This window comes from Oreochromis niloticus, linkage group LG20 (assembly GCF_001858045.2).
Source record: "Oreochromis niloticus isolate F11D_XX linkage group LG20, O_niloticus_UMD_NMBU, whole genome shotgun sequence".
Taxonomy (NCBI): Eukaryota; Metazoa; Chordata; class Actinopteri; order Cichliformes; family Cichlidae; genus Oreochromis; species Oreochromis niloticus.
Window position 1 is genome coordinate 5,002,109 of NC_031984.2, and position 17,326 is coordinate 5,019,434.

The 17,326-nt window shown below is 44.0% G+C and overlaps 1 protein-coding gene and 1 long non-coding RNA gene across 6 annotated transcripts; one reads left to right on the forward strand and one right to left on the reverse strand.

Annotated features, from left to right (window-relative positions):
* The first annotated feature begins 807 nt into the window (after positions 1–807).
* LOC112843278 (uncharacterized) lies at positions 808–8,071 on the forward strand. Its single transcript, XR_003215505.1, has 3 exons — positions 808–1,291; positions 5,695–7,832; positions 8,025–8,071. It is a non-coding gene; the product is annotated as an uncharacterized LOC112843278 (long non-coding RNA).
* LOC100704737 (uncharacterized) lies at positions 5,171–13,765 on the reverse strand. Of its 5 annotated transcripts, none has more exons than XM_025901651.1 (13): positions 13,423–13,765; positions 12,379–12,552; positions 12,129–12,286; positions 11,825–12,023; positions 11,653–11,749; positions 11,392–11,563; positions 11,069–11,121; positions 10,829–10,961; positions 10,680–10,717; positions 9,134–9,318; positions 8,532–8,714; positions 7,972–8,299; positions 5,171–6,729 (listed from the first exon to the last, which is right to left on the reverse strand). In XM_025901651.1, the coding sequence occupies exons 1-11, from the start codon at positions 13,695–13,697 to the stop codon at positions 8,699–8,701; spliced, it is 1,500 nt and encodes a 499-aa protein (XP_025757436.1). In that variant the 5' UTR covers positions 13,698–13,765; the 3' UTR covers positions 5,171–6,729; positions 7,972–8,299; positions 8,532–8,698. The 5 variants fall into 5 exon arrangements, with proteins under 5 accessions (XP_025757436.1, XP_025757435.1, XP_025757434.1 ...); XM_025901650.1 differs by having other exon boundaries at positions 7,972–8,341; XM_025901649.1 differs by having other exon boundaries at positions 7,972–8,714.
* Positions 13,766–17,326: the final 3,561 nt, after the last annotated feature.

A 17,326-nucleotide genomic window follows, 5' to 3' on the forward strand; every position in this document is an offset into this window, starting at 1 on the left:
GAACTATAAATGTTGCACCAGCTGCAGGACAGTATAACTGCACAAAATATAAGCTAGTTCCTGGACGCCTCCCACATGGAGGCCGGGGCAGACCCAGGACATGCTAGAGAGATTATGTCTCTCTGCTGGTTTGGGAATAACTCTGTGTCCCACCGGATGAGCTGGAAGAGGTGGCAGGGGTGAGGGAAATCTGGGCTTCCCCATTAGACTGCTGCCCCGAACCCGGATAAATGGATAGATGGATGAATGGATGATCTACAACATATTATGAATATGTTTGCTTTATGTTTAAAAATAAAAGCAAACTTTAAAAAAAAAAAGTGTTATTATCATGTCATACTTTTACTGGTCAGGGATCAGATTGAGCTTTTATGTTTCTGTTTGTTTAAACAGACGAGCAGAAAAATGAAAGTAGAGGCGGGACAGGGAGCTGCAGAGACGAGCCGCAGCATCGCACCAATCACCACCATGACTGTAACTTTCACTGCGGGCTGCAGCTATGAAGGTTAAATAAACTCATCCTGCTTTCAGTCAGTGACCCTTCAGTGAGTCTCTACAGCCATGGCTCAAGTTGAAATGACAAAGAGACAAACACTCAGGCTTCTGACAGCAGACCTGTGTGACGTTACAGAGATGGCATATACCTAATATGGTCATCTCAGGAGCAGAAGCCTCACCAAACACTAAGGACACCGTGGTAATTTAGACCCCATGTTTCTTCTTCTTGGCGCTTTGTGAATCACCTTGTTGGTGCAAAAATATTATTTTGTGCCTCTCAGACGTGTTATCTTTGGGTTTTTTGTTTTTTTTAAATAAATGTAGCTAAAGAAATGCAAACAAACTGTGTTCTTGTGACAGGCAGAGAAAGATATTTTAACATTTTGCAGAATTTGGTGTAATGTGTTGCAAAGTCATGCATTAATGTACTGAATTCAGTTACAATTATGTCATTACTTGCATTACAAAGGTTCTTCAGTTATCTGCATGTCAGGAAGATGGAAAAAAAAAAGGCTTTTTCCTTCTTCAGCTACAATCAGCTGATTTCAGTTCATGTGCAGGGAGGAGGAAACATTTTGGAGCCGCTTTTGAGGAGCAGCGATATGGATGTTACTCACAATGATAATGAAATTCATACCGTCTCCAGGACTCAACGACTCATTAAACTCCTAAAAAACCTTCAACTCTTTGCTAGCATGAACAGCATGCTAACGCTAAGCTAGCCAAGATCCCAGACTGACGATAAAGCTGAATGCCGACCCCCGCCCGACAGCCAGACCCTGCACTTCAACAGGTAACAAACTGATGAGCAGTCAGTCCGTTTGTACCCGTTAATGTTTCTACAGGAGAATCAGCATGGCGATCTCATCTAAGTTTCTTCGTGCAGGTTTTCATCTTTGCTTTGTGTTCATACCTAAATACTAAGAGAAAGCTCTTATGTGTGTCCTTATTAGGACATGTGACTGCAGCCGAAGGTTTATATTGTTAAGTGCTGATTATGACACAATTCAGGTCATTTTACGGAGAAACTGGAAAGTAATGTAACAAATTACTTTCCCCAGTGAGTAATTAAAGTACTGCATTACTTTTAAGAAAAGTAATAAGTAATCTGTAATGCATTACATTTGTTGAGTAATGGCCCCAACAATGCTGATGTGTAGACACATCACTGGTTCGTCCATTGAGTTGGTGACTTTTTATGCTTGAATGAGTCACAGGTCGGTGTTAAGTGGTTCCACAAACAAAAAGCCTCTGAAACTGGTCAGGTACAAGGATCCGACTGCAAATAAGTAAAAAAAAAGGTCCAAAGAAAAAAGTTTAAAAGACTTTCAGAAAGCCTGGAGAAATACTGCCCAGAACCACTTTTTATAAGAATTACAAGGAAGCAATGTTCCCTCTAAGCTGCGCACGTGCGCAATTGCGCACTGCTGGCACGGTCTCTGCGCACAGAAAATCTGCGTTGCGCACAAAACAAATCTAACCTGAATTGAAATTAAAATTAAAACTTTAACAATTCTGTTTTGCAGTGTTAGTCAGTAAGTGACTGGCTGCTCCTGTATGAGATTAGAACGATGCCACCTTATCCTATAGTCCAGCCAATAATGCGATTCACATTCGTATATACGCAGCCAATCAACGTTGTTGACAGGCTATGACAGCGTCCTTATGTGCCGACACCGGTGTTTTAGCTAGCAAAGCGTGTGGCTGATGTGCAGTGAAGCCACGTTAATGACAACGTGTCCAACCATTGGAGATGTGAGCAGGACAGACGGAACAATTGACGGAAAAAGTGTGGACTTTATACCAGTTTTAAAATTGTGTTGATAGGCCACGTAAAACCAGAGTTATGATAAAAATATATGCAATGTTTGGTTTTCTTCCTGTTGTCTAGTTAAGAAACGGGGGGAAGTTTTAGGAGTGACGATGGTGTTCTGAGATGTGAGAGATTTGAGACGTTTAGCGCAAATCTTGTGTAGTTAGTGTGTAGTTAGTGTGTAGTTAGTGTGTAGTGTAGTCAATAGTTTTGTTGTGTGTGTCAGAACAATGAGGCGGCTGCTGAATGTTACAGGTGTTACAGGAGCAGTGTTGGGACTAACGCGTTATTAAGTAACGCGTTACAGTAACTACGTTATTATTGTGGTAACGAGCACGGTAACTAGTTATTATGCCAAAACCAGGAACGCGTTACTCGTTACTGGGATTTAGATAGGCTCGTTACTCGTTACTTCGTGTGGTGGATATCGCGGAGCTTCCACAGATTCAATAACATTAGCAAGTGGTGGAGGCCAGCAGGTGGATGAAGGAGAAGGGAGGCAAGAGGAGAGACCCGAAGCGGCCGCCGGTCCGCGTGTCAGGTGAACTGAACTTCAGGTAAGAAGTTACGACCTGCAGTCTATCGGAGTCAGATATAAACCAAGTTTAGGTGGAGTTTATTTTCGTTATGCTGACATTTTCGTACTGCGTGCTAGCTAGCATGACGGAGTTTCTATACAGCTGGGTGGGTGCTATGTTACTGATGTTGAACTTTATTTTGTTCATACAGTTAATTATTAGAGTTGCCAACCATCCCGTAAAAAACAGAATCGTCTCGTATTCAGAGAAAATATTACGCGTTTCGTACTGAGGTGAAAAGGAACACAGTTTGTCCCGGACTTCAGCTACAATGAAAAAGACACGAAGCTGAAGCTGCACAGCTGCCTCTTCTTCTCTCATTCTCTCCCCTCTCTCTCCTGTTTCTACTTCAATCATGAAACTGATCAATGATCAGCTGATCGGCTTTTCTCTCTTGTTTATTTATCGCCCACTTTGCGCCAGAAAGAGGAAACCAGCGGATGTCGCGTTAAACAACAGCAGCACGTTTAAGCTTGATCAGCTGTTGTTAGAATTTATTTAATATTAATTGCTAGTATCAGCTGATGTTTGCTGGAGCCACAGCTGTAAAGCTGCTGGTCATGATATCGGTTTGGTTATCTGGTGAGAGGGAAACATGCAGATGAAACCAGGAGATGTCCTTACTGAATCATCAGAGCTGAACAGGTGATGTAGAAACAGGTTTACCTTTTAGGTGACATGAATGAGTTGAAGGGAAGTTATGAACTGTTTCTGAGAGACAAATAACACCAGGATCCTTTTCTATGTAGCTGACAGCTGGTAACTGTGCAGGGGCAGGTCTAGCAAAGTGTTGCCAGGGGGCCAGGTAGGGCATTAACAGGGAAAGGGGGGCACAATGAAATACTTTTCTTTATTATTCTCATTTAAAATGTCTCGCTTTTAAAAAAATAATTATCTGAGTCTTACAACAAACGATTGATAGATTGATACATATATACCATCAGAACAGTGTACATCACTGTCACAACAGTGTTTATTTTCATTCAAAGGCTTTATGATTTTTCCTATAATGGTGGGCCGGTCTCTAGTCAAAATGCCCGGGACGATTTTTTTGTCCCAGTCCAGCTCTGTATGCAGCTCATCTGCAGTCTGGTGTTACCTACATCTTCCTATTCAGAAGGCAGAATTTCCGAGTTCTGAGTACAATCAAAAGCACCACGACTGCAGTTTTTGTGTTGGATGTAAAAAGCAGGCTAGAATCATGGCGGCGGTCAACGACGGTCCAGGCGTGGGATTTCTCTCGTGGAAATGTGCACATTATTTTTTCCTTTCTGTTGGTAGGTGGCACAGTGCACTTGTGGCAAGTAAGCAAGCTAGAAGACTGGGAACCTTGCTGAGTATCCAGTTACGGAAGCAACACATTAACAAGAGAATTCTGAGTAAAACCAAAGTTACTTTCCCTAGTAACTAGTTACTTTGAAAGTAACGAGTAACTTGAAGTAACTGAGTTACTTTTTTAGAGAAGTAACTAGTAATGTAACTAAGTTACTAATTTAAAGTAACTTACCCAACACTGTACAGGAGTGATACAGCTCCTGTTGTCAGGCCTGCAGGTGTCAGGCTGGTGTTCTCCTTTATCTCATAGTGGACAGAAATTATTTTTTGGAGTGGCACAAATAATTTGTGTGGCATCAGATTTGATGCAGAACAGCTGATTGTTCTGTAAATAGTTTGAAATGTTTATTTAAAAATGCCTTGGCTGCATTTAAAAAAAATAAATAGCTGCAAAAAACTTTGTTGTTTGCCAAACTGAGTTACTTTTTTGAAGAAGTAACTATATAATTAATTGCCCAACATTGGTCATTATATACTGTATTTTGCAGACAGAGTTACAGGACTCTCCCAGACCACAGACTCATAATACAAGTCAGAGCTTTATGGAAGAAAAAAAAAAAAGAAAGAAAGTTGTGTTTTCAAAATTGGAGTTCAAGTTATTTTTACTTCCAATAGTGTTAACATACTACACAGGTCATGAACAAGATTTTTTAAATTTTCATTGTAAGTGGGCTAAAGCAGTTAATTAAAAGTAGTCTAACATAAATGTAAATGCTGTAATTTGATTATTTTAATAAACCATGTAACTTGGATGGATTAGATGCCGGCGTGACCACGGTGCACACGTCTGATGTCGCTCACAGTGATCCAAGGGACGCTCAGGGAGTTTGTGTGTTCGCTCAGACACATGAAAAATTAGAAGGAACATTGCAAGGAAGACATTTTTGCTCACTGGAAGCAAAATGTGAAGAAATGAGGATGACTCAAGACTTCTGCACAGCACTTTAAAAATTGCAGATATTTTATTTTCTTGGAACCAGCTGCCAACACCATCCCTATAAAAAAAAAAAATGTGCAATTTCTGCGGAGTTAAAGGCACTTTTTGAAATTACCCTCTGCAGAATGCATCAAATAAGATTAACCTCTGGGGGGCAGCATTTTACCAGGTGTTTACAGATGTGTTGTTTTTTTTTTTTTTTTCTTCTTCTTCTCATCTTTTGACATTTCTTTTTACTTTTTCCTCCATTTCCTTAAGAGGCTTTGACATTTCTCACACTGCCACTTTAAGCAGTGTTTATAATGACTCACCTGTAAAGGTTACTGTGAATCGCCATCTTGTGGTACAACCTGGCGTTACATGAAAGTACAGCCCAGCCCTAGTTTAACTTCAGTTCATTGCTCAATAACACAACATGCAGACGTAGCTGTGGTAAAATCTGAAAGCTTACAAACATTTTAAAACACATACATTTACAATAAGTGCCTTTAAACAAATACACAAAACCTGCAGCGCACTCACCTGTCCTGCAGGTGGCGCTGCGGCTGCCATGTGGCGGCGTGTTGAGGTGGTAGGAGAACCTCATGGTGCTGAACTGACTGGAGAAGGAGGGAGCAGGAGGAGCAGGGAGGCTGAGCAGAGTGCTGCGAGGTCGGTTCAGCTGCATGCCTGCACAGGTACGTCACTGCACACCTGTACGCAGGTCAGGGTTTGTTCAGTTCATTCTCCACTCTCATGAGATTTTTCCTTCTCTTTTACCTTTTTTAAATATGGGTGTTTGTTTTTGAATCAGTCACTTTCTGCTTGTTCAGAGTCAGTTTTGCTCTCAGAGAAATCCACACAGGCGCGCTCGGCATCGGTTATCTGCTTCACTCTATTCTCCATTCAGGAAAATGAACTTCAGCTGCGACTCTGGTGGTTCGCTCTCTGGCTGAAGCCATGTGGAGGTCAAAAATGTCTCACCCTCCTTCATCCTCCCCCTCTCGCTCCCATCTTTTCCTCTTTGTCACTCTTTCAGGAATCTAAACGTTACCAGTCTCCGTGCCTCCATCTCCACGTCACGTATCCGCAGAAACAATCACAGGAATCTGGCTGATGTGGTTTTCAGATTAAAAACCATCCCCGGGTGTGCCGACTGAGGGTTTCTGTCAGTCCAGCTCCTCCGAGATAAAGCTGAGGAACAACTTTTCAGGATCCAGAATCCTGAAATCAAACACGTCTGTAGGAGCTTTAGAGCAGAATGTGCAGACTCAGCTCTCCTCCTGCTCGAGTGCCTCCACTTTTTCTGATTTGTGCTCCTCCTGCTGCTTCGGTTTGACTCCCTCTGAAGACTTTTCCCTCTTTCTCTTCAGCGTCAGTTTGTCCAAACAGACAGACAGACGGTCTGTCGGTTGGCCGTCTCTCAGCAGCTCCAGGCTTTTGTGTGAAAGTCTGATCTGAGCTGCAGACCGACACCACAACTCCTCCTCCTCCTCCTCCGTCCAGACATCTGATCCCAGAGCAGCTCCCCTCCTCCTCCCTCTCTCCTCTCCCTGTGGTCTGGTTCTCATTTTCTCTGTTTTCTGAGGCTGAAATTTGAAGCAAAAGGAAAACTTTGGAGAAAAATTCCAGCAGGATATTTTAAATTTTTCCCTTTTACCACCACCAGAGTCTGAACTCCACTTATTCTCCCCCACTCATGACTCTGCTTTTTCTAACAGCAGCACATATTTAAGTTTCAGGATGATGTGAGCAGCAGCTTTCAACCACCAGGGGGCTCCAACCCTTCATTCCACATGTCCCTCCCGCGCTCAGAGCCTCAGTCTGAGATCGTAACAAAGGTCACATTTCAGTGGTTTTAAGATCCGTCCACAGACGGGAGCAGACTCCCAACATGTCAAAACATTTTCTTCAGGCAGAGCAAAGATCTGCTGCCACCTGCTGGGACATGCTGACATATTTAAATATCCTGCTTATTATTTTGCTTCATCAGCTTTCCTCAGCATATGCTGCTCTGGCTCTTTTCTCATGCTCCGTCTGAAAGCCTGTTTTAGCTCCCATCACTTGAAAGGACTGCATATGATCCTTTTCAACTCATTAACTGGGAACTTGAAGCTTTAAGTGCTTTCTACCCATCATGCACACACATGAGTTCCATCATCAGTGTCGTGCACGTGGAGTCAAACCATCGACCATCTCCATGAAAATTGCCAGAAGAAGGTGGATCACCCTATGATGTCCATTCACTCTAAACTATGACCGGCTAATGTCAGGGGTTCTCCTGTGTGACCAACAGTAGCTGTTACTGTGTCTCTGTATGGATACCGGTGCAGTGTGTGAATTCCAGCGAAGTGTTGTTTCACATCAAATGTGGCAAACAGTGCAAAGTCTAACCGTGAGTTTCAGGCTATTTGTGTGAACATCTGCAAAAAGTCTTTGAGCAAACAAATGAACTGAATTCTTCTGTAGTGAAGGTGACAACATAATACACATTAACCAGTCAATATCCTGAAGATCTTCCACAACTACCCAGCTGATTCAAGAGGCCTTCAGCCTGACACACAGCCAGGACACACTAGAGAGATCATCTCTTGGCTGGTGTGGTAATGCCCGGTGTTGCCAAAAAGAACTGGAAAAGATGGGTGGAAGACGAAGGCCTGGCCAACAAGGACCCAGAAAAGTGGCAGAAAATGTACGAATAGATATTCATCTACTACCAGATGAAAATTGTTTCTGTTTCTGCTTGTTTACCATGTTGGTTAAGGTACTGCACTCCACACGAAGTGTTTTTTTACTGTTATGAGTGCAGTATCACAAAGCTGTGGATTTACCTCTCATCTTCATCTATGAGTGTCCTCTGAAGGATGTCTGGGCTCTCCCTTAGAGACGAGATGAGAAGTTCGTTCAGGAGAGAGGAAGAGTAGAGCTGGCAGCAGCCAGATGAGGTGGTTCGAGAATCCTCCGAGGCACCACCCAGGTGAGGTATTCCAGACATGTCCTAATAGGGGGGGGGGTCTCCGTTGCGGACCCAGGACACGCTGAGAGATTAGATCTCTAGGCTGCCTTGTGAACACCTCGCTGTCTCCTCAGACGAGCTGGAAGAGACGGCTGGGAAGAGCGAGGTCTCGGCTCCTTGGCTTAGACTGTCGCTCCTGCAGCCTGAACCGTAGCCATTCTTGACAGCTTGAATGCACTTAAGCACTCAGAGCGGTGAATACAAGTAACAAAGTATGTGATTTTGGACACAACATACGAGTTTATCAAAACTCAACCTTCGTACCAGAAAGTACCTTTGCCAATCTTTTACATGCACTAAAAAAACAATGTGTGTGCCTTAAACTCCAATCAGCTTCATCTCAGAAAACATTTCAAAAACAGACATTTTACATACCTTCATCTCATCACTTTGACATGTTTTCTTGTTTTAAATCTAAAAACATTTTATTTACATTTACAAAAACAGACAAAAACAAAAACATAAGTAAAATTATGTTTCCAGTAGAAAAATGAGAACATAAATGCAGTGGATGAGTCAGTGAATGTCCGACCTTCTGCTCCTCAGGCTGTAACGAGGCTGAACATCAGGGTGGTGATGAAGAGGAGGACAGACAGGAGAAGAGATGTGAGAGCAGAGGTCAGCATCACAACCAGGAGGGAAATCATATTTCTAATGTTTACGTCACACAATATTCCTAAAATGTCCAAAAATAAAATGTTTTTCCAAAGAAAATGTAAAAACATTAAAGAATAGTCAAATCAGGCCCACAGATCGTGAACAAAATATTCTGATAGTTGATGTCATGTTTAAGAGAAAATAAACACTGACATAAACTCTGGTTTCTAATCGATCAGATTCACAGCTCGTCAATATTTCCCAGTCCGTGTTTGCGCCTGTGAGTTTCCGGGTTTACAGAATCAGTATTTAGCCTTGAAGAACTTTGGTTGTAACAGTTTAACCCTACAGATCAATACTCGATAATCAGCCCTCCCTACCTGTTTGTCCTCCACCAGGATGCTGTACACCAGCGGGGAGGAGGGGGGAGACTGAGGAAGGCGAGAGGATGAGCGACGAGGCCGCCTGCCTGGACTCTGAGGCACTGAGGCGTTGTGGGAATCGCTCCTGAGGGTGGATGATGAGGCGTTCCCGGTGCTGCTGAGGATGCTGTCGCTGCTCCAACCTGCAGCACAAAAAGACGTAGAAGAAGAAACCATGTGGACAGCTGTGCCACATCTGCTTCTCGCTAATTAAACTCAAACTGTTTAAGTTTGAGGCTAATTGACTAAACTAAGTCTTTAATTATAGATTATTGTGATGTCACATACGTAACACCAAAAGCAGTTACGATAAACTCAGCTTAAAGTGACTCTAGGTTCACTTTCACACAGACTTCTACACAACTTCTGAGTTATTTTGTCCCCTGCTGGTCATCAAGAAGGATGGTTTTAGGCACATCCACACCCGCGTCATTGTTTAAGACACAGAAGCTTCAACACCAAAGAGCCACAACAGCTACAGCGCAACTTCAAACAGCTAATAGAGCAGAATCGAGCAGGTTTGTTCTTGATATAAACAGAAGATCGTGTCAGTGGTCCAGAGATAACAACTTGCTCCTGAACAGCTCCCAGGCAAAAGAGCTGATCATTGACTTCAGGATGAAATAAAACGATCATTAAGGCTTTAATAATGAGCAGGAACTCCGTGGAGAGGGTCACAGACTTCCAGTTTCTGGAAGTTTAGATCAAGGACAACCTGAGCTGGGCCATAAACACCACAGAGCTGTTTGAGAAGGCGTCGCAGAGATGTTACATCTTCCAGAGGCCGAGAGATTTAAAACATATTGTTCTGTGTGTGCTTTTCCCGTGGGACAGAAAAAGGGACATCGTTAACACAGCCCAAAAAATTACTGGATGTCCTCTCACTACTCTGGAGGAACCTGCGTAGCTACTGCTGCCGGGAAAAAGGCTTATAACGTCATAAAGTATCCATCTCACCCTGGTCAGCCACTGTTTGACCTATTTTTATTATTGCTGCGAGTGATTGTTGCACTCCTGATTGGTAAGGTAAGGTAAGGTTTATTAAGTGCTTTTCGTAGACAGGCAGTCACAAAGCTCTGTAAACAAAGGTTAAAAATAAAGAAAACATTAAGTAATAAAATAGACAATATAAACAATGCAAATTCAAAACAATTCAAAAGTGTTGATTAACAGAAGGCCTGTTTAAACAAAAAAGTTTAACTGCTTTTTAAAGGATTGCACTTAATTTCATTAGTGTCACTGTAACGTGTACAGAGTTATTTTATTCTTTTGTTGCATCAGTACTAGCACACCAGAAGGATTGGCGAGGAGCTTAAATGGCACACTTTATGTGACTTTTACCAGTTGGATGTGTATCAGCTGAGCCTGAACCAACGCTACAATGGCCAAGAACAAAGTCGGAACTTATTAACCATTTTCCTTCCTCTGTGAGTGTGCAGACTGTAAATCCAACTGCAATCAGATTCAGTCCTGACACAACACAGACAAAGACAACTTTCTTGACCTTTGGCAGCTGGGACCGGCTCCAGCCCCCGCACGGCCCTGGATTGGATAAGCAAAAGCAGAGAGGTAGGTGGATGGATGGATGGATGGATGGATGGATGGATGGATGGATGGATGGATGGATGGATGGATGGGACAACAACTACTGACCGAAGTGCGAGAGGTTCGATGGGTCTGAGCCGCCAGTGGTGGGATACACCGAAATGTCCTCCCTCTCTTCCTCTTCTCTTCTTTCCTCCTTCCTCCTCAGCATCTCCTTTCTTCTTCTGCTCTCTGATCTCATCTGGAAAACACGAGACAGCTGATCTGGAACCAGTGGAACGGACTCAGAGCGTAACCTCTCCTCTGTTAGCAGGTGTGCACACCTGAACTGCCTCCTGATGTTCTCACCTTCACACGAAGCTGATCGTCCTCTGCCGTCCTCCGTCGCTCCCCTAAACTCTCTGCAGACAAAGTTTTCTGTTCAGTAAATTCTCTGCGCCAATCAAACTTGCTGAAATCTATGAAAAACTCCAACCGGTAGGAGACATCCACTGTGACGCCACCAACAGCTAATCGAGCACCACCATGCTGGCTTTTTTGGATCTCAACCTCCCGAGATGCATTCATAAAGAAATTACAGAAATAATCTGGGTGGCCCTCACAGTGCCTACTTCCATCTTTTGTATACAGTCCACAGTTTTCCCAAGCGTCTGCATGCTGGCTGAACTCACCTGCATGCTGCAGCGCCTCCTGCAGGCTCCTCTGAGTCTCTCTGAGCTGCTGCAGCACCTGCAGACTCTGCTGCACCGGGTCCCTGTAGCGCACACACACCACCAGCAGAACACACACTCCAACACACACCATGAACCGCCTCAATGCACTCACATACACAGTGAGCAGCTCCTGAACGCAGGAAAGAGTGATGAATGTGTTAATGTGTGCATCAGGTCAAAGGTTAAAGCGTCAGGTGAAGCTCAGGTGAGCATACTGACCATGTGCTGGTGCTCAGGATTATCAGAGCTCAGCACAAACTGGTAGATCTTTCTCTCCAGGTAGAAGTTCAAACATACTAAACTCAACAACACCAACCTAAACACACACACATTATCAGTTACACGTTAAAACCCAGCTCTGTGCAAAGGCGGGGAATGGAGGTGGTGTTACCTGGCTCTGGAGGAGCGTGGAGTGGAGGTGATGAGGAAGGAGGTGCAGAGGGCAGCAGCGTTGTAGCAGCAGGAGCTCAGGCTGTGAGTCTCCATCAGTAGGAAACTCTGCAAGAAGGAAACTCTGTTGAAGAGTTCGGACAGCGCCACCTGCTGCTCCCTCGAGGCGCTGCTGAGCTCTGAGAACACCGACCGCAGACCTGAGCAGGGGACAGGTGGAGAGAGGCGGAGGAAGTGAGTCTTTCAGGTGCTTGATACATTTCGAAGAGGCGACTGTGTGTCTCAGGCCGTCAGTGTGCGTTTACCCTGTGTGGAGTCTCTGAGTGTGACTCTGAGCTCCTCGCCATTGGACAGGATCGCCTTCTGCGCCTGCAAGGCAGCACTCTGGGCCTCGATCAGGTCCTCAGCCATCAGCCTGGTGGACTGAAGTTGCTCGGCTACACCTGCCGAGCTCTCTGTCAACCTGACACACACGCGCATACACACACACACACACCTGTTACACACACACATGCACTTCCTCACCTCAGCATGATGTCATCTGTGCTTGCTCACCTGTAAATGGTGTTTTCTGCTTGGCGCTGCCAGGCCTCAGACTGCAGGAAGTGGCACATGGAGTGGGTGTGTGTGAAGAACTCTGTGTAGCTGTTAAACGCCACTGTGTCCATGCCAGCTGTACACCTGCTGACCTCTGACCCCTCAGGGCATGCTGGGAAATCCCTGCCTGAGCTGACAGACGGACAGACACAGGTTATGGTTAAACTGCAGTATCTGCGAGGCAGCCATGATGACAGCTGGTTTAAACCTGTAAGGAAAGGTGCCTCGATGCCTCCTCCATTACTTCCTTTATCAGAGGATACAGTGGACCATCCTTTATCAAAGGAAAGGAGATGACGCCATCTGACAAATTAAAGCGTTCCACTTTCTGATCATTCATGAAAGACTCGTCACCTGTGAAGCACTGTTTGATGTTACAGAATATCAAAATAAGCACATGGGGGGGGGGGTTATAGTTTTGCACTGGTCGTGGCCTCGTTTGGGGCACAGCCGTCTCTGATTTCTTTATAAAAGGAAAAACTCTACCTCTTAACATCCACCAGGTCATTGGTAACACACCTAAGGTTTCAGCAAACTGCTTCCTCAGCTTTAAATGATAGTGGTGGTTGAGTTAGTCACTGAGATGAGCTGAGGTGCAGGTTTAGGCTTCCACCTTAAAACAATGTGAAGCAGCGAGTGAACCCAGGAACCCCAAACAGGAGATCCAGATGAAAAAGTACACACCCCCCCCAACCCATAGAGAAATTCACCCTGTTGGGAGGACATAAAAATATAGTTTTAGAATATTTACATCCGGTTCTGGCATTTCCTTCTTTTTTTTTTCTTCCAGCTGTACTGCGATTCTTGAATCCGCCACATGATGGAGGTAAACGGCTGAAGATGGGAGATACAAACCCAGAAAATAGCAGAGTGCTACAAAGACCAGCTGCTTCTTTTAAATGCAATCTGATCAAAAATATGATTTTGATCGTGAATCAAAATCATGTCAGTGCAGGACAGCAGCGCGAGGAAACACCTGTTTTCCCAGCGGCGGGTTGTTACCTGCTCAGGTGACAGTGGGTGAACCGCAGCGCGATCAGGCTCTGGCTCTCCGACGTCAAGTCCCTGCAGCTCGCGTCCAGGTACTCCAGAGCTCGCGCCCAACACTCTCCGTACCGGGACAGAGCCGCGAGGGTGCGCACGCGCCGCAGCTCCATCCTGCCGCGCTCAGAATCCGGAGCCGAGGAGGAGAAGGAGTGTCCGGGACCGGCGGAGTGTCCGAGCAGAACCGAACCGCTCAGCAGCAGCAGCAGCACCGCGTCAGCACGAGCTGCCATCCTCACCTGTCTGCAGGTCAACCGTCAGCCAATAAGAGAGCGAGGTTTTCACCCGCACAGAGGTCAACGGGAGGTCACGAGATGTGAGTTTTCTGGTCAATTTACGTTTAATCCAATAATCCAAACAGACGAACCTCTTTTATTTATTTTGAGTACACTTTGTGAGAGTTTGTGTTGTTGGTGCACAACTTATTTAAACTTTAACAATGAGACTCTTTTACTCTGAAACTCACCCACAACACATTCACGTCATCATGGGTTACATTTTAGCCCTCAACCTGAAAGCATTGGACTATTGTTATCACTCCTCTGGGCTGGTGGTGTGGACATCCAACTGTGTGAAGCAGAAATATTGCCCTTAAGGCAGGGGCGTATGCCGTGGGACGGGTTGGGGACAGAGAATAGGTAAACGCCGCTGCCTCCACAGGAATTCAGAATATTTGATCAAAAATTCCCCTCTGGGAAGCAAAACTTTATCCCAGTGGACACATTTGCAATCGTTTTTCTGTTTAGCGTCTTCCAAGGTAAACTGGTTCTGTGTGTGTTTCAAAAGACCCTCTATGAAGAAAAAGCAGGACCACTTCGCCCTGCCCGGTTAGGGTTACCGAGGACCCCCACCCCCAACTACTGATTAATTGATGTCTATATTACTTTAATGTTGTAGCTGAAATAATATTAATAATACATTTTATTTAAAATCGCCTTTCAAAACACCCAAGGACACTGTACAGAGCAAATGAGACGGGCATAAAAACAGGAAATAAACACAATAATAAAAGAAAGTTTAAGAGCATGGAGAAGTTATATAGAGTAGGGAATCTTGAACAGGAGGGTTTTGAGGGTGGACTTAAAAAGAGGGAATGAAGTGATGTTTCTGAGCACGGGGGGCAGAGCGACTAAAAGCCCTGCCCCCCCGGTAATAAGACGAAAGGAAGGAACAGAAAGAAGAAGAGACGAGGAGGATCTGAGGCACCGGGATGGGATGGAGCTCTGTACCAAATCAGAAAGGTATGGTGGGGAGAGAGAATGAATGGCCTTACATGTATAAAGGAGTATTTTAAAATTAATGCGAAGTTTAACTGGGAGCCATAGGGGGGATAGGGGTGATGTGGTGGGTAGAGGGAGTCCTAGTAATAGTTGAGTGAGGAAGGGGCGGAGGCGATTGATGTTACGGAGTTGGAAATATGCTGAGCGAGTGACATTATTGATGTGTGAGTTAAAGGATAATTTACTATCAAGAATGACGCCCAAACTTTTCACAGAGGGAGAGATAGAAACTGACGAGTTATTAATAGTAACAGAAAAACAGTTGGATAGCGATAATTTGGAGCCAACCAGGAGAAGTTCTGATTTGTGACTATTTTGAGTAAAATGAAATTTGATTATTTACACTGCTCTGTAGCTTTATGTATAATATTACTGCACCATAGATAATAAAATATAATAATAATCTCTATCTCCAATATCTACAAAATAAAAATAAATGGTATGGCGCATGAGGAGCTGTGCTGTCGTGGCAGCGTTTGCTTGGTAAGGTCTCTCAAGGTCAGTCTGACGGTGATTTAAGCAAACTTATTAAGATAAAATCCAAGACCTCAGCCTGGAGCCATGGCTCCCATCCAGGTTCTGCCCAAAAGAGTCCCATTGGGACGTGACCACTGTGCCACTGACCCCTTTCTGGCTATGTCCCTGCTTACAGGGAGCCTTTTGTGTTCAAACTCATGTTTTTGCTCTTGGACTCTACTGGAGCAGCTTTTCATGTTGCAAAGTTTTAAAAAGATCCTTATTTATGTTTATTTTCTGGGCTGTGATGCAGTAAATTGGTCTCCTACCCCTTTAAGATAACTTTACTCTGTTTGGCTGCCATTCACAAACAGAAGTTCTGCACAGCAGGTGGGTGGGGCTTCTCCGATCTCTTTGACATCATCTATACAAGAGTTAAAAAAAAAAGAAAAAGTTTTGAGCAGTCTGAAGGTTCTTTTAAATTTTGGTCACGAGTAATGTCGACATCCAGCATTGCAATAATAAGAAGGAACTTGTGGAGAGAAACCTGAGAGTCATAAGTAGCTGGACATGAAGTTACATGTTTATTGGGGAGCTGTGAGCTATTAGAGCTCAATCCTCAGAGAGCATCACTCAGTATGACGAGGACAGAAGAGGGCAATCATGACTCAAGCATGACTCTGGTGACGGAGGAAGTCCCCAGATGACAAAAAGCCAGAACATCACAGAAATTAGGGAAAGTCCAAGATTGCAAAATCGCTGCACATGCCCAGGCAAGCTTATTCAAAGTAGAAAAGAAAATCAGAAAATGATGTGGTTGATGCTCACTTACGCACTATTTTACTGTTTGCTGACTAAGCTGGAGACATTTCAAAACAAACAAGACAGAAAGAACAAGAGTTAAACCAGTCGCTCTAACCTCGAACTGAAAACATCTACAGAAGTTAAACTGAAATCACACCCCAGATATTTAAAGGTTAATTTTCTGTAGTATTAATTAAATGCTTCGGGTGTTTATAAGTAGTTTAATTTGAAGCCTTGTAGTTTTAAAGGCATATTTTATACTTCTTTAAAGTAACTAAAAAACTTTAATGAACTCGAATCTCGGCTGTCTTTATCTCAGGTCACTCATATGTATAATAGTGAAGCTGTTTTTGATTTAGACGGCCCTCCATCGACACAGGTCAAAGGTCAGATGACAGAGGGGCTCTTGCCCTTTAGGCTGAAAAAGCAAGGGCTTTTGCTCCCTGAACTTTGCCTCTCAGGTTGCACAGTATGACATCACAGAGTGTGCAAACAGCCGAATCTAACGAGGCGTGACGTCAGCAGGTGGTCTGAATACAGGCTCGCAGCTCTGCTTGGTCACTCTTACCTTCCAGGCGAGGACTGCGACATCTCAAACATCAGAAGCTCGTCTTCACTACAAACATAGACTGCTCCAAACGTGGCTCCTTTTAGCTGCTGCTGTGCAGCAGTAAAATTAAATGTTTGGGTTTATGTTCTATAATCTAACGGTCCAAGTGTGTTTTACACAGCTGTGAAGGCGCCGTTAATGCTGAATGACAAGTAAAAGTTTCAGAGCAGGGCGGTCAAAAATACAGCCAAAGAGCCGGCTGAAGGAAGCGTTGGGTTACAGGTTGCTCTGGAGAGGTTATCCTGACTTTCTGCTTTAATCCAACCCAGGACTCTGAATTATTGTTACTTTCACAGCCTTTTGTTTTGTGGTTGTCCTCATTGGGCTTTTTAATCACATGTTTTGTAAATAGATGGTTCATTAATTTTTAAAAACTTGCTTCTTTAAACTTAAATGAATGTTTTTTAAATAGCTTATTAAGCAGCATTATTACCAGTGTAGTGGAAGTAGTGTGGGTGCTTTGGAGCGTTATGAAACAAACAGTACAAGAAAGGAGGTCCTTAACTGGTGAGCAGCTAAAACCCAAAATCTAGCAAGAAGATTGTTGTAAAGAGTTGATGCAACACAAGGTGAAGGCATCAAATTCAAAATAAGCTGTTACCAGATTTCTCTGGTTTAATATGTGATATGTCCTGTATGTGGTCTTTGCAGTGATAGGATAATCGACACTCCTGCAACAGCCACTGTGAAGATGAGGATGTTTCAGCCATTG

Coding starts and splice junctions, on each gene's coding strand:
- LOC100704737 (XM_025901651.1), bottom strand. CDS start 13,697: ATGGCAGCTCGTGCTGACGCGGTGCTGCTGCTGCTGCTGAGCGGTTCG. Junction 12,553..13,422: donor ACCCACTGTCACCTGAGCAG/GTAACAACCCGC, acceptor TCCGTCTGTCAG/CTCAGGCAGGGATTTCCCAG. Junction 10,962..11,068: donor ACGATCAGCTTCGTGTGAAG/GTGAGAACATCA, acceptor CGTGTTTTCCAG/ATGAGATCAGAGAGCAGAAG.